Source organism: Bos indicus, chromosome 28 (genome assembly GCF_029378745.1).
Source record: "Bos indicus isolate NIAB-ARS_2022 breed Sahiwal x Tharparkar chromosome 28, NIAB-ARS_B.indTharparkar_mat_pri_1.0, whole genome shotgun sequence".
Lineage (NCBI taxonomy): Eukaryota > Metazoa > Chordata > Mammalia > Artiodactyla > Bovidae > Bos > Bos indicus.
The window spans coordinates 15,447,527-15,462,070 of NC_091787.1; the positions used below are offsets into that span (position 1 = coordinate 15,447,527).

The 14,544-nt window shown below is 39.6% G+C and overlaps 1 protein-coding gene across 4 annotated transcripts in view; it reads right to left on the minus strand.

Moving 5' to 3' along the window:
- Positions 1 to 2,822: 2,822 nt before the first annotated feature.
- Positions 2,823 to 14,544, minus strand: part of SLC16A9 (solute carrier family 16 member 9) — an 85,643-nt gene continuing 73,921 nt past the window's right edge. For all 4 annotated transcript variants that reach the window (XM_019954185.2, XM_019954184.2, XM_070782145.1 and 1 more), the window contains 3 exons: positions 12,962 to 13,057; positions 5,888 to 6,805; positions 2,823 to 4,953 (listed from right to left, as the gene is read on the minus strand). In XM_019954185.2, the coding sequence (XP_019809744.1) occupies positions 4,766 to 4,953; positions 5,888 to 6,805; positions 12,962 to 13,057 (1,202 nt within the window). In that variant the 3' untranslated portion in view covers positions 2,823 to 4,765. The remainder of the gene's footprint in view (positions 4,954 to 5,887; positions 6,806 to 12,961; positions 13,058 to 14,544) is intronic.

Sequence of the window (14,544 nt, forward strand, 5' to 3'; positions counted from 1 at the left end):
GCTCTGTGGCTATGTAGTTTTAAGGTGACCTATGGCAATTCAACACCTTAACCACAGTTCTTTATTCGTTTTTGAAAACGTGATGTTTACCGAAAGTTTTAGACTATCACTTAGAGGAAACTGACAACATTTTTAAAAGTACGTTTTTTTATTTTTGAAGGGAGACAAAAGTAAATAATTTTATGAAACAAGGAATGTATGTAGCAAAAAGCTACTAATGTGACTGAGACCTGTTAGGAACAGAATCCCAGAGGACCTGGCAAGGAATTGCACTCCCTCAAGGGTAAATCTCAAAGGCATACTGGGCAGGCAGAGAGGTAAAGGCTCTGAGCTGAAGCCAATTAGCGCTCAATAAACAAACGGGAGCCTTTTGCTTTCTGCCCAGTTTCAGTCCCGCCTTCCAAGCAGCTTGGGTGATGAGTTCTTAAGGGAAAAAAAAAAAAGTTCAAATTCCCAGTTTACAAAGTGGATTCTATGTGATTTGTGCAAGAACAGCGTGTGTTTTGTTCCGTTCTGTGTCAAAGCTTCTGAATGGCAATTTCAGAAAAATGTGCTGAGTCATGAATCCCTAAGGATAAAAGATTTTGAGAAGAACATGCTTGGGGGAGGGCAAGAACTGTGACAGTTGTACAAGTTGTAGATAACCGAAGGTTTATTCTCCTAAATGAGACCCTTCAATACATTTATCCCACTCCTATGCCCGGGAATACTCGATACTTGCCCCAGTACTTAGAAGCCACACACTCAAGAGTAAGGACTATAACAAAAATAATAATAGCTAATATTTATGAACATAGGCCAGTTATACATATAGGGGGATGGGCTTTCAGAGGTTAAATAATTTGCTCACAATCACCCAGCCACAGGAACTGGAATCACAACCTTAATAAGTATGTACACCATCGTCCCAAATATTATCCATGTATGATTTATAGATCTCGGATCTTTAACTGATTGTGGTTAAACTCCTTACTCAAAGAGGCATCTTACTGACATTCTTCAGACACAATTGATGGTAGCACAAAAGGTCCCAAGATTCTTACTAACAAAAGAAGAATTGTACAGCACTGTTCATGTAAATTGTGTATTTTACATGTTCAATATAATACTGTGTCCAAGTCAAAGAAAAAAGGAGCCATTCTTTTATTCAAAACAAAGTTCTTCATTTCCCGTAACATCCTGGGTTGAGATAATCCTATGATGATTGCTAGAAGTTGAGGCTATCTCAGGTCACAGGACTTTTCAGCCAGCACAAGAAAACTGCCATCCTGCTCGATCATGACCTCTGGAACTCCTGATTCTTGGGCTTGTTCCTCATGAAGCCTTTAAAAGTTGGTGGCTGAAACTTCTCCTCTGAAGACCTAGTCACCCTAGAGAAAATTAGATCATCAACTGGCTCCTAGGAGGCTCATGAGAGAGAGAGAGAGAGAGAGAGAAAGAGAGAGGCAGGAAGCAGAAAGGAGAATGAGGAGCTGTTCAAGTCAGGGAAGAGGGTCCCTAACAAACTTTCTTATTTCATACATTTCCCAAAATCAACCCTAGGCACTTGAAATGTCAGGAAATATCTTCCGAGTCACAAAAGAAAGATCATATTCTAATCAATAAAATTTTATTAAATGGTGTTTTTAAATACTCGGGAAATAGGCAAGTCATGAATAATTGTCTTCATAAACATGATTCATCTATTCACTACAGGACTGGCTTTACAGCAATCTTCCCAGCTAGGCCCTATTATCCTAGCCATGTTAGGAATCAAAGGGCTTACTAGAAATATTTCTCATTTTGCTTTTGAAAATGACTTCTGTACATCGTTTGTACCATGACAACTATGTTTTATACCATACAAAGAAGGTCAGAATCCCCATGTCACAGGGCTATTATGAGGGATGAATAACATAATGTGCTTGGAACATACCAAGAATTCCATTAAGGATTAGCAAGATCAATATTAAGAATTCCAAAAGGGAGTCCATTCCCCTTTCCTCAAAAGGATTCTGTAGGAATGACATTTTAGCTTTTTTGGAAACTAATGATCAAAATAATTTTGTTATTCAGTTGCTAAGTCACGTCCAACTCTTTGCGACCCCAGGGACTGCAGCACGCCAGGCTTCCTTGTCCTATACTACTCCTGGAGTTTGCTCAAACTCACATCCACTGAGTCAGTGATACCATCCAACCATCTCATCCTCTGTATCCCCTTCTCCTCCTGCCCTCAATCTTTCCCAGCATCAGGATCTTTTCCAGTGAGTCAGCTCTTCCCATCAAGTGGCCAAAGTATTGGAGCTTCAGCTTCAGCATCAGTCCTTCCAATGAGTATTCAGGGTTGATGTCCTTTAGGATTGACTAGTTTGATCTCCACGCAGTGCCAGGGACTCTCAAGAGTCTTCTCCAGAACCACAGTTCAAAAGCATCAATTCTTCAGCACTAACCCTTCTTTATGGTCCAACTCTCACATCTGTACATGACTACTGGAAAACTCATGCTTTGACTATATGGACCATTTTTGGCAAAGTGACCTCTCTGCTTTTTAATACACTGTCTAGGTTTGTCATGGCTTTTCTTCCAAGGAGCAAGCATCTTTTAATCTCATGGCTGCAGTCACTGTCCACAGTGATTTTGGAGCTCACGAAAATAAAGTCTGCCACTGTTTCAACTTTTCCCCCATCTATTAGCCATGAAGTGATTTTGAATATGCTAATGTCTAAATCACCAGATTCTGGATCTGAAGTGAAATCAGAGAATTTGTATTTTTACATTCAAATGTGACTGTAATTCAGTGCTGGGGGTATGGCGGCTAAGAAGAGAAAAAGCAACCACAATGATAAAAAACAAACAAAAAAAATTTTATTGTAACTTAAAATTTATTCCTAAGACAATGGATAATGCACACATTGGATGATATTAGTAGACACGGTAATGACGCATTTGGACAGGTATCAACGTTGATGAATGTGGGGATGCCATAAAAATTTTAAAAAATAAAAAAAGGTTATAGGATTTCCTGAACATGATATTGGCAAAAAAAACTTTTATCACAAAAACATTTCAGTTAATTTTTTTTTTTTGAATGTTGCTTATTTTACTTACTACCCTGACAGTGACTAAAGAATGAGGTACAGAAAACTTTCCAGAAGTCGGAATATGGAGCAGAAGTCCAAGGCGCTTTGGAGCCCCACGATTGGGTTACTGAGTAGGATTCACTCAGGTATGAAGTTCCCACAACTCCAGGTTTCCTGCCTAGAAAAGCACTATTTACTGACCTCACTGAGGTGTTGTGGGGATTCAAGCTTATAAAGTGCTTCAGGCGCCTTCGAAGAAAGGCAACATAGACGTATAAAATAACCTTACCTATTTCAAAAGAAATGAAAAGACAATTTTGGCACAATGGGCAGAGTGCCTCCTATTTAAAGACCCAAACTTGGCTATTTATTAAAAAACCCTCACCTCAATGGTTTACTGGTTTTATTTTTTTAAGAGAAAAAACTGTTTCTCTATTGCCAGTCTTATAGCAGTCATTCTCAATTCAGGCTGTGCTCTCAGAATCACTTGAAGAGTTTATTAAAAATATAGATGCTTAGCCCACAGCCTAGATGTACATAATTAAAATCTCTACCAGTGGTACTCAGACAACTACATTTTAAAAAGGATCTATAGAAGACTCTGATGCATAGCAAAGTTTAAAAAAACATTTCTTTAGAAAAAAGTCAATTTATTAAATGTTGATTTCCTTCCTAGAATATTTTTCTTACAATTGAATAAAGGTGGGTGAGGGTATCAATATCTTATTCCCCCTTTCCCTTTCCATAGAGTGCACAGACACAGAGCACAATGCTCACATGCATGCACACACACACCACCCACACACTTTTTAGTTCTGCCCTTGAATTAAAATTGGATAGCAGTAAAATCTGATAGTTGCAAATAAATGCCTCACTGAGAAGATATGCAAAGACTGGCAATTCATCCCCACTGTGCCCGAAGCAAATGGATGTTTCCCATTTGCCAGAAGGAATGCTTTAAATATGCATTTCCAATTTGGAAACAGGTAAAGTCAGCACTTCTTGGAAAACATCACTGAGTGGCTGCTGACAAAAGTGAGTGAGGTTCCAGTGACCAACCAGGAAGAAAGGCTATGGTGACGACCCCTTTGTTTGGAGACTGCCTGGATCTCAGCAAACACCTTAGGAATTGGAAGGACGTGTCCTTGGTGGGCACCAAACATGCAGTGCTTCATCAAGGTAAACAGAATCATGAAAATGGGGGATGGTAATTTAAAAATCATGTTTTTAAAAAATGACCAGTTGGTGCCACGGCAATTCTTAACGCTGTTTTAGGAACCACTTTCATTTCCTGACTGGCTCGAAGTCTTCTATGTACTAGTGAGTCTAACAGAGAGAAGAGAGTGTTTTAGTCCCTGGCGGCCTTCACACATAACTCATCACGCTGCTTGCATCAGTTTAAAATAGCCAGAGTCTCCTCTGGCTGCCCTGCAAAGGAACTAATGGAGTCGGCAGAGAAATGATATTTCTTTACACAGAGAAAGCCTTCTGAGGCTGGCCAAAATGTTCACAATGTCCAGAACTCATGAATAGTAGTAAAACAGAGTAGTCCAACTTTTTGGAAAAAGGGGGGAAAAAAGAAAAAATATAGGAGATCGAGTCTACATATACAGTACATAAAGGATATGTAAAAAAAAAATCATTCAGATCAGACACAGTGAAATTTCGCTGTGTGAAAACAGTCTTTAGCGCCTTCCAATATTCCTCTAAACGTTAGAGGAATTAGAGGCAACTTTGTATAAAAAGGTTGTGGGAGCTGGCTTGGGGAGTTGCTTTTTGCATGTATCCCAGGAAGGCAAGGCTGCCAGCAGCAGAATAAAACCTCCCAGCAGGACGCAGAGACCACTAAAATAAAATGCAATGTCATACGTCTGGGTCCAGTCATAAAACCAACCTGAAAAGAGAGTAAGAAAAAAGTGAGTTTGATAGACATAGTACGTATAGGAATACTCTAATCTCATCAGTTTATATACAGTTCGTGGGACTGACATACACACACTACTATATATATAGAATAGAGAACTAATAAGAACCTACTTAATAGCACAGGGAACTCTATTCAATACTCTGTAATGACTTACATGGGAAAAGAATCTAAAAAAGTAGATATATGTATAGCTGACTCACTTTGCTGTACAGCAGAAACTAACGCAACATTGTAAATCAACTATAACCTAATAAAAAAGTTAATTAAAAAATTTATATACAGTTTGGATTAGGATATAAATTACCCAGCTCTACTCCCAAAGTGGCCTAATGGGAGTTAGAGGAGAATTTCTTAAATAATTGGACAAGACTAAGCAGCATTTTGGGTTTCTCCCAAATGAAGAATAAACACAAATTCCTGAGCAAGTGTATTGGCTTTTCCAACTACAGCAAAGTGATTCTGAATAAATCATGATCCAGAGGCATTCCAAGCAGATTTATTTTGTATAAATCTGTGCTATTATTACAAAAGCAATTCCTGTATTCAGAGACATTGCAAAGAAGAACAGTAAAATGGGCTTGCTGCTGCTGCTGCTGCTGCTGCTGCTAAGTTGCTTCAGTCGTGTCCGACTCTGTGCGACCCCATAGACGGCAGCCCACCAGGCTTCGCTGTCCCTGGGATTCTCCAGGCAAGAACACTGGAGTGGGTTATCATTTCCTTCTCCAATGCATGAAAGTGAAAAGTGAAAGTGAAGTCGCCCAGTCGTGTCCAACTCTTAGCGACCCCATGGACTGCAGCCTACCAGGCTCCTCCGCCCATGGGATTTTCCAGGCAAGAGTACTGGAGTGGGGTGCCATCACCTTCTCCGAAAAATGGGCTTACTATAAGATAAATATCTTACCAACAATTGGTGGTCCAAGGCTATTTCCAAGTCCAGCAAAGAACATTAATATCCCATAGGCGTGGGCTAATTTTTCAATTCCCACTGTCTTCGTGGTCACATAAGGAAAGATGGACCAATTACCAGTAAGAAACCCTAGGATCCCAGAAAGTAGTGCCAACGTAACATAACTTTTGGCAAATGGAATTGCACACAAGGCCAGGCTCATGATTATTAAGGTAGCTACATAGAGATATAAGGTATTAATCCACTTGAAGTCAGCCAGTATCCCTAAAATGAGTTTACCAACTGCTGTCATAATGCCAATAATAGAAATAAGAGGCATAATAAACTCCTCTTCTTTCACATTTGAACTTCTTGCCACGTCTTCCATAAGTAACGAAGGTGGAAACCCTCCGATGTCAAAGAGAAAGATGGCAATGAAGAGTGCTGAAAATACTTTGTTTTTAAAAAGAGCCACAGTTTCTCCACAATAGTTTTTATATAACTGCCATTTCCTCTTGGCAAGCTGTTTGCAAAAATATGTTCGTTCTGCAACTTTCTTCTTGTAGGTTTCAGTCTCTTTTGTGCGTGACATCGTTGTTGGGTTTTTATGAAGCAGACTCTCTGATTTCCAGTCACCATTGGCTAAGGTGCTCTTGCATGTTTCCTCCCCAATGTAGCTCTTTTCAAGCATGTTTATGTTTTCTTCTGGGTCCTTTTCTTTTTCTTTGTAAATCGAGTACCTATCTGGTACATTTTCCAGAGCTGTTTTCTCAGGTAAAGGGAAATCAGAGGACTGGAGGGGTCTCATCAGACTGCCACAGGCTAATATATTTAAAGCTAAAGCACCCACAATCAGCAGGCATCCATCCAGTCCGTAGAACTCAATCAACAGTCTCTGCAAAGCAGCATATATAAAAAGTCCAACACTTGAACCTAAAAAGGAAATGGGAACTGTTTAATCTTAACCTCTTATCATCAGGACTCTCAGAACAAGCATTATTAGTACTACAGTTCAATTTCTTTTTCACACTGGCATTCATGAGTCTGTCTTCATATTAAAATCACAACAAGAAAACTGAAGATGATGACCATGATGACCTCAACAATAGTAACACTGATCGATCTATTTTTAAAATTAGCATTTGCAGTTCAGACACTGTGTTAAATACTTTACATGGCACAACAATGTTTCCTTACAATAATCCTATTGGGTGCGTGTGAGTGCTTATGCTTGCTCAGTCATGTCTGACTCTCTGTGACTATGAACTGTAGCCCACAAGGCTCATCTGTCCATGGAAGTTTTCAGACAAGAATACTGGAGTGGGTTGTCATTTCCTTCTCCAGGGGATCTTCCCACCCAGGGATGAAACCCACATCTCCTGTGTCTCCTGCATTGTCAGGTGGGTTCTTTACCTCTAGCGCCACCTGGGAAGCCCCTCCTATTGGGTATGTGCTATTATTATTCCCAGTGTACACTTGAAGTGACCTCGGGCTAGAAAGGTTGAGAAATTTGCCACAAATCAGAAAGCTACAAGTGGCGTAAGTAGGATTCACATTCAGTCTGACCCCAGGAACCTATGTTCTTAACAAATACCTTATACAACCACATTTTTAGTACTTACATGCTTTATATGTATTCCTTTTGGAAAAGAAAAGTTTTCATATTTTATTTTTTGAGATGAAGAATATATTAATATTTTAGTTGTAGGATATTTATAGTGGTTTGATAACTCAAGTGTGTTAGTCACTCAGTCTTGTCTGACTCTTTGCAAACCCATGGAGCCTGCCAGGCTCCTCTGTCCATGGCATTCTTGAGGCAAGAATACTGGAGTGGGTTGCAATTTCCTTCTCCAGGGGATCTTCCCAACCCAGGGATCGAACCTGGGTCTCCAGCATTGCAGACTAATTCTTTACCATCTGAGACACAAGGAAAGCTCAAATCCATTGCTAATCATCAGAATGAATGATTGATATTAATAAACTATGAGAAAGTAAAGTGAACTTCGATAGGATATTAAAATTACAAAGTATGCCTGCTTGTACATTTGTGCAACACTGTAAATACACCCTTTTTTAGTAGATCACATGAACCACACTGGAATGGCAAATTACATCAGCCCATTTAATTTGAAGTGTTCTTATGTGGTTCTGATTTCAAGTTGTTAATGAGTATTTTAACATTTAAATATCATTGAGAAATGTCAACTCAAAAAAAAAATAGGAAAGAAAGTGATCTGTAATTTAAAAAAAAATAGTCTAAAGAGGTTAATCATACTTTTTAAATGGTGTATACTAAATTACATCATAATCCCAACAGGATGCCAAGCTTATTGTAAAAATTACAAATAACCAAATGACTCTTAGAATTATTTTAAAAAAAACGGTACCACAGTTGTCCCTTCCTAACATATTTAAAATTAACTCCTTCATCCCGAAAGAAAAAAACTTTGCTTACAAACATTAATCAATAGTTCACATTAGTGTAATGGCAGTTAATACAGTATCTTTTTGTGGCTACTTAGGAAATATCCCTGTGCTGACTATTAAGTAATAAAAGTAGACAAGTTGAATCCTTCCTTCTCTTTTTAAAAGTGGCACATACTTCAAAGGTTAAAAGCACTTCAGAAAACAAATGGAAAGAACTGAAAAGTATATTTCATGTACTTCCATAGTGGATTAGCATCCATTTACTATTAATTCATATTTTCTCGAACACCATTTCTTTGTAGAAATTCTAACAAAGTATCATATAATTACTTTAAAATATTCTTGATGTTTTGAAAGTTAAATATTTTGATCTTGAGAAAGTAAACAATTCCCCATTGCTCACCAAGTTTATCTATCAACATTATGAAATATTAAGGGAAGCATATCAAATCACTTCAATAGGTGGTTTATCAAAAACCTATGATATGCTAAGTGTATGACAGGGCACCAAAATAAAATTCCACTTTGGACACTAGTGTTTTCAGCCCACATCCCATGAGAATGTAGTCATGGATTAGGAAGATACGGCAGGGAATACTCTGGTGGTCCAGTGGTTAGGACTCTATGCTCTCACTGCCAAGGGCCTGGGTTCAATCCTTCGTCAGGGAACTAAGATCTCACAAGCCATGTGTCACAGCCAAAAAACAAAATGCAGAAATTCTTTCAGGGCAATGAAGAGTAATTAGAGCTCTCTTGTGGAACTGTGTAAACTGTTAAACTATAATTTTTAATCTTTAAAAAGAAAATCCCAATTTTAGAATCATCAATGTAAAGGAAAAAGTGAAATAAAGCACTAATTATGCTTCCATGCATGTCTATAGTATGCTGCTTCTGCTAAGTTGCTTCAGCAACCCCAGAGGCGGCAGCCCACCAGGTTCCCCCGTCCCTGGGATTCTCCAGGCAAGAACACTGGAGTGGGTTGCCATTTCCTTCTCCAGTGCATGAAAGTGAAAAGTGAAAGTGAAGTCGCTCAGTTCGTATCCGACTTTTAGTGACCCCATGGACTGCAGCCTACCAGGCTCCTCCATCCATGGGATTTTCCAGGCAAGAGTACTGGAGTGGGGTGCCATTGCCTTCTCCATAATGTCTATAGTATACATGATCACAAAGAGGCAAAATATGAATTTGATGTTCAGGGAACCTGAAATGGTAAGATACACGCGTACATCTTGATGAACTCTTCTTCAAGACCAGGGGTCAATAGACTTTTCTATAAAAGGGCTAGAGAGGAAATAATTAACTCACAGTGGGCCATCCAAGCTCTGTCACAAATGCTCAACTCTGCCCTTGAAACACGATAGCAGCCAGAGAAGAATAGTGAAGGAATGAGTATGACTGTTTCAATAAAGCTTTATTTATAGACACTGAAATTTTAATTTTACATAAAATTTTCATGTGCCATGAAATATTCTTTTTTCAACCAATAAAAAACGTAAAAACCATTCTTTATGCATGACCTGTCCAAAAAACACTTAGTAGATCAGACTGGGTCCATGGGCATTAGTTTATCAACCCCTGTTCACTAGGGAGTAAGACTATTCCCATTTTATGCCCATGTTTCTTTCTTTCATCTAGGTCACAATATTTAAACTAAGTCACATTAATTCAGTTATTTTGATTTGGGGTTCTTTTTCAATTTTTAAAAATTTCTACTGTGAGTTTTATTTTTCTTGTCACCTCTTTCACTGATGGTAGATACTATAGACTGAATGTTTGTGTCTCTCCAAAATTTGTTAGTTGAAATCTTAACCCCCAACATGATGGAATTAGTAGGTATGGACTTTGGGAGGTGATTAGGTCAAAGGGTGGAGCCCCCATGAATGGAATGAATGCACTTATTAAGGAGAACCCCAGAGATCTCCCTTTTCTGTAATATGAGGACAAAGGAAGAAGATGACAGTCTGCAACCAAGGAGAAGGCTCTCACCAGAGCCCAACCCAGCTAACCTTGACACCCTGATCTCAGACTGCCAGTCTCAGAACTCTGAGACATACATTTCTGTTGTTTATAAACCACTCAGTCTAAGATACTTTAGAGCAGCCTGAACAGACTAAGACAGTGGATTCATACTACTCCCTGATTTCTGCCTCACCTGGCTTCCTATGTGTTGTAACTGAAAACTCCCTGCTGCTGCTGCTGCTGCTGCTGCTGCTGCTGCTAAGTCGCTTCAGTCGTATCCGACTCTGTGCGACCCCATAGACAGCAGCCCACCAGGCTCTCCGTCCCTGGGATTCTCAAGGCAAGAACACTGGAGTGGGTTGCCATTTCCTTCTCCAATGCATGAAAGTGAAAAGTGAAAGTGAAGTCATTCAGTCATGTCCGACTCCTAGCGACCCCATGGACTGCAGCCTACCAGGCCCCTCCGTCCATGGGATTTTCCAGGCAAGAGTACTGGAGTGGGTTGCCATTGCCTTCTCCGGAAAACTCCCTAATTCTGCCAAATCTGGATTGTCCACAGTCAGTCCATTTTGGTTCAGTGTGCTAAGGTCCAGGCCCTTATCCTCTTTAGACGGAATGGAAAGCAAGAGCAACTCTCTCAGCATACGATTTCTAACACCTTCATCCCAGATAAATCTGGATGTTAAGGGAAACCTAGGTGATAGTTTTAACAGCTACCACTTTTTTTTTTTTTAAACAGCTAACACTTTTACAGCCCTTGCCATGTGCCTTATGCATATGTTCCTTTAATATTCCTAATACCCCAGTGGGATGGTGTATGCTCAGGTCACTCAAAGTGGCTGTTCTCTTGCTCTCTGTACGTCCCCTGCTTGACCAGTGCCTGCTTCACTTATACCTACTCACATGTCACTGGGGTCTTTCTTCAGTCATGAAGCTGGGCAAATACAGGCTGTACAGGGTGGAGGAGTCCAATAGATGGGAACTATTATTATCCTCATTTTACAGTTCAGAAAACTGAGGCTTAACAGTTAATTTCACAGAGCAGTTAGGTTACTTGTTGTCAACAGGCAGCTACTGAGTGACAGAGGATTCAAAACCAGGTGATTTGGCTTCAGGGTCTGGGTTTGCCACTACATTACACAACAAAAATACCGTATAGGTGGGATTTCCCTGGTGGTCCAGTGGTTAAGAGTCCAAACTCCCAATGCTAGGGGGCACAGGTTTGATCCCTAGTTAGGGAAGATCCCGCATGCTGCATGGCCAAAAAAAAATACAGTATAGGTAAGACCTATTGTCCTTGAAGGTGCCATGCCTGTCTCACAGTCCTTCCCACACTTGTGGAAGATGCTGTCAGTTCTTTAAACTGCTATTGAACTGCTCTGGATTCTCCATCTTTTTGTTTTTTCTCTTTCTTCTCTCAGTTCTACCTTAACCATGCCCTCAGACCCTGGTCCTCTCTCCTCCTGGGCCATGATTCACATTTCTTACCTGGTAAAGCTTTCTAAAACCACCTCGGGGAAATATCCAGCTTAATTGAATCTGATCTGGAGTCACTTTGCTGCACTGGCCTCGGGAACAAAACATTAGTTTGGATCCTGTTGCCAGATACACTACTGAAGTAATTCAGCTTATCAGAAAGTGTGACCCCTCAGGAGCAGCCACCAATTAGCAAGTAGCAATGTAAACGCACAAGTTTCAGTAAGCCTGGACACTTTATCTCCTAAACAAACCCATAAAATATTGGCCACAGAAATTTTGATAAGTTCTCTAAATGGCTTAGGAAAAAAAATACATCTGAAAAATAAAACACCACTCAAAAATATCAGAGACTTGAAGTCCAGAAGGTTTTATACTTACACTCTGCCCCCAGCCCAGTGATGGTCTTGATTATTAAAGGAATAATAAGGATAAACAGTCTGTCGTTTGGATATGCACATAGACTAGTTGGATGTATTCACAAATCAGTACTTTAGAAAAACTAAGTTCCACAATAAATGGAGTTGGAGAGGTGTCAGCATTGGTCTTCTTGACAGTGGCCTAAAGGATCTCCATTTTCCTTCATTTCTCCTGTCTTGCTCAGGGTTCAGGTGCTTTACTTAAGTGCTCTCTGCTTCTTTTAGCAAGGCTCTCACCAGGATGTGATGCTCAAATTATTGGACCCGTAAGTTTTCTTTTCCTATGTTATATTGGACATCTAATGCCCTAGCTTTTTTTATATATGTATCTTTAGGGTATTTTGATGGAGAAGGCAATGGCACCCACTCCAGTACTCTTGCCTGGAAAATCCCATGGACGGAGGAGCCTGATAGGCTGCAGTCCATGGGGTCACTAAGAGTCGGACACGACTGAACGACTTCCCTTTCACTTTTCACTTTCATGTATTGGAGAAGGAAATGGCAACCCACTCCAGTGTTCTTGCCTGGAGAATTCCAGGGACGGGGGAGCCTAGTGGGCTTCCATCTATGGGGTCACACAGAGTTGGACACGACCGAAGCGACTTAGCAGCAGCAGCAGGGTGTTGTGAAAGCTATACCCATAGTTACAGTGGAAAATAATTTCCTTCTAGGATTAGAGTAAAAAAAAAAAAAAAACACACACAAAAAAAGTTGTGCTCCTGAGTGGTAGCTGGGGGGTGCTCGGTAACTTTTAACTTTGATTACAAGGCTGAACAGCGGCAGTGCTGTACTTATGTTGAAAATGTACCTGTTGAAATCAAGCCAAGGGCAAGGCCACGACGGCTGTCAAAATACTGGCACGTGATGGTCACCGTTGCAGTGTATAATAAACCACATCCGAGACCTACACACAAGAAGACATTGCATAAATGAAGGCAGACTATATTATTTCAATGCAAGAAACAAAGAGGGATAATTAAATAACTCTGAGAGAAACAAGCATTGTACATTAACGCATATATACGGAATCTAGAGAATTGGGACTGGTGAACCAATGTGCAGGGAGGGAAACGAGATGGAGATGTAAAGAACAGACCTGTGGACAAGGGGTGGGAAAGGTGGGACGAATGGACAGATTAGTACTGATGTATATACACTACCAATAGATAGCTAACGGGACACTGTTATATAGCACAGGAGCTCAGCTCAGCGCTCTGCAATGATCTAGATGTGTGGGATGGCAGGGTGGGAGGGAGGCTTAAGAGGAGGGGATATACATGTAATTATATATATCTTAAGTGAGGGGGGATGTATACATATAGCTGATTCACACTGTTGTATAGCAAAAACTAACACAACATTGTAAAGCAATTATACTCCAATAAAAAAATGTATTTGTAAAATAAATAAATAACTCTATAGGACATTCTGTTACTGATTGGCTAAAACTCTTCAAAGTATGTGTTCCTAGATCCCTCTGATGTTAGCAGTGCAGCTCCAATGAATACATTTTGGCCAGCCTCAGTTTTCACTCCCACCCACCCTTAAGGTCAGGGTCAAAAAAATCCAATTTCTAAAGCACAAAGGAGTAATGTAAATGTAATTTAAGACATTCTGGAGAGAGAAAATTGTTAAATCACACACCAAATAGCAAAATTTAACCAAAATTCTCCATTAACTATCTCTGGCTCTCTTCCACATGTTTACCCTCAGCTCTTCCTCCTCTAAGTCCTCTAAACAATTTTATAAAATCCCCTTCATCATTCCAAGCTCTTTTGCTAGACTTCACAGCTTGACACATCCAGTCTACAAAACAAAGGCCTTCTGGGGCTCTCAGATCATCCCACCACTGTAAAATGTGTATTTGTAAGTTTTAATCTTTTACAGATGTAAATGGTTTTATATAGGAATAAAATGTCATGTCTTTAGTTTAAAATCTCTTTGAAAAAAAGAGGAAGAAAATATAATAATATATTAACAACAGTTACATTTAAGCATTATGGTTGCTTGCTATACTATTCTTTATTTCTCTGTGAATTTGAAATTCTTTTATGGTTAGGAAAAAAATACCTTACAACCCAATATCCCTTTCTTTAGACCCTAGGGCAACATTTAAGGCTCTTGTCTGTTAGCTTAATCTTTTTCTCCCTATTAAGGATCTAATAACCCCAGTTTTGGTTTCCATAAAGCATTCCTCTTGACTTCTAACTTATAACATGTGCCCTCTTTCTGCAATATCATCCGTTCTTGAGGGTCACTCTATAAACAACATAAAAGCCACTGTCTAAAAACTAATTTTAACCATGACTCATTAGGTGGGTTATTAAAGTCAGTTTCATTACTTTCGATTGCCACCTGGACTATGATTAGAAAGAATACATGAGTTTAACA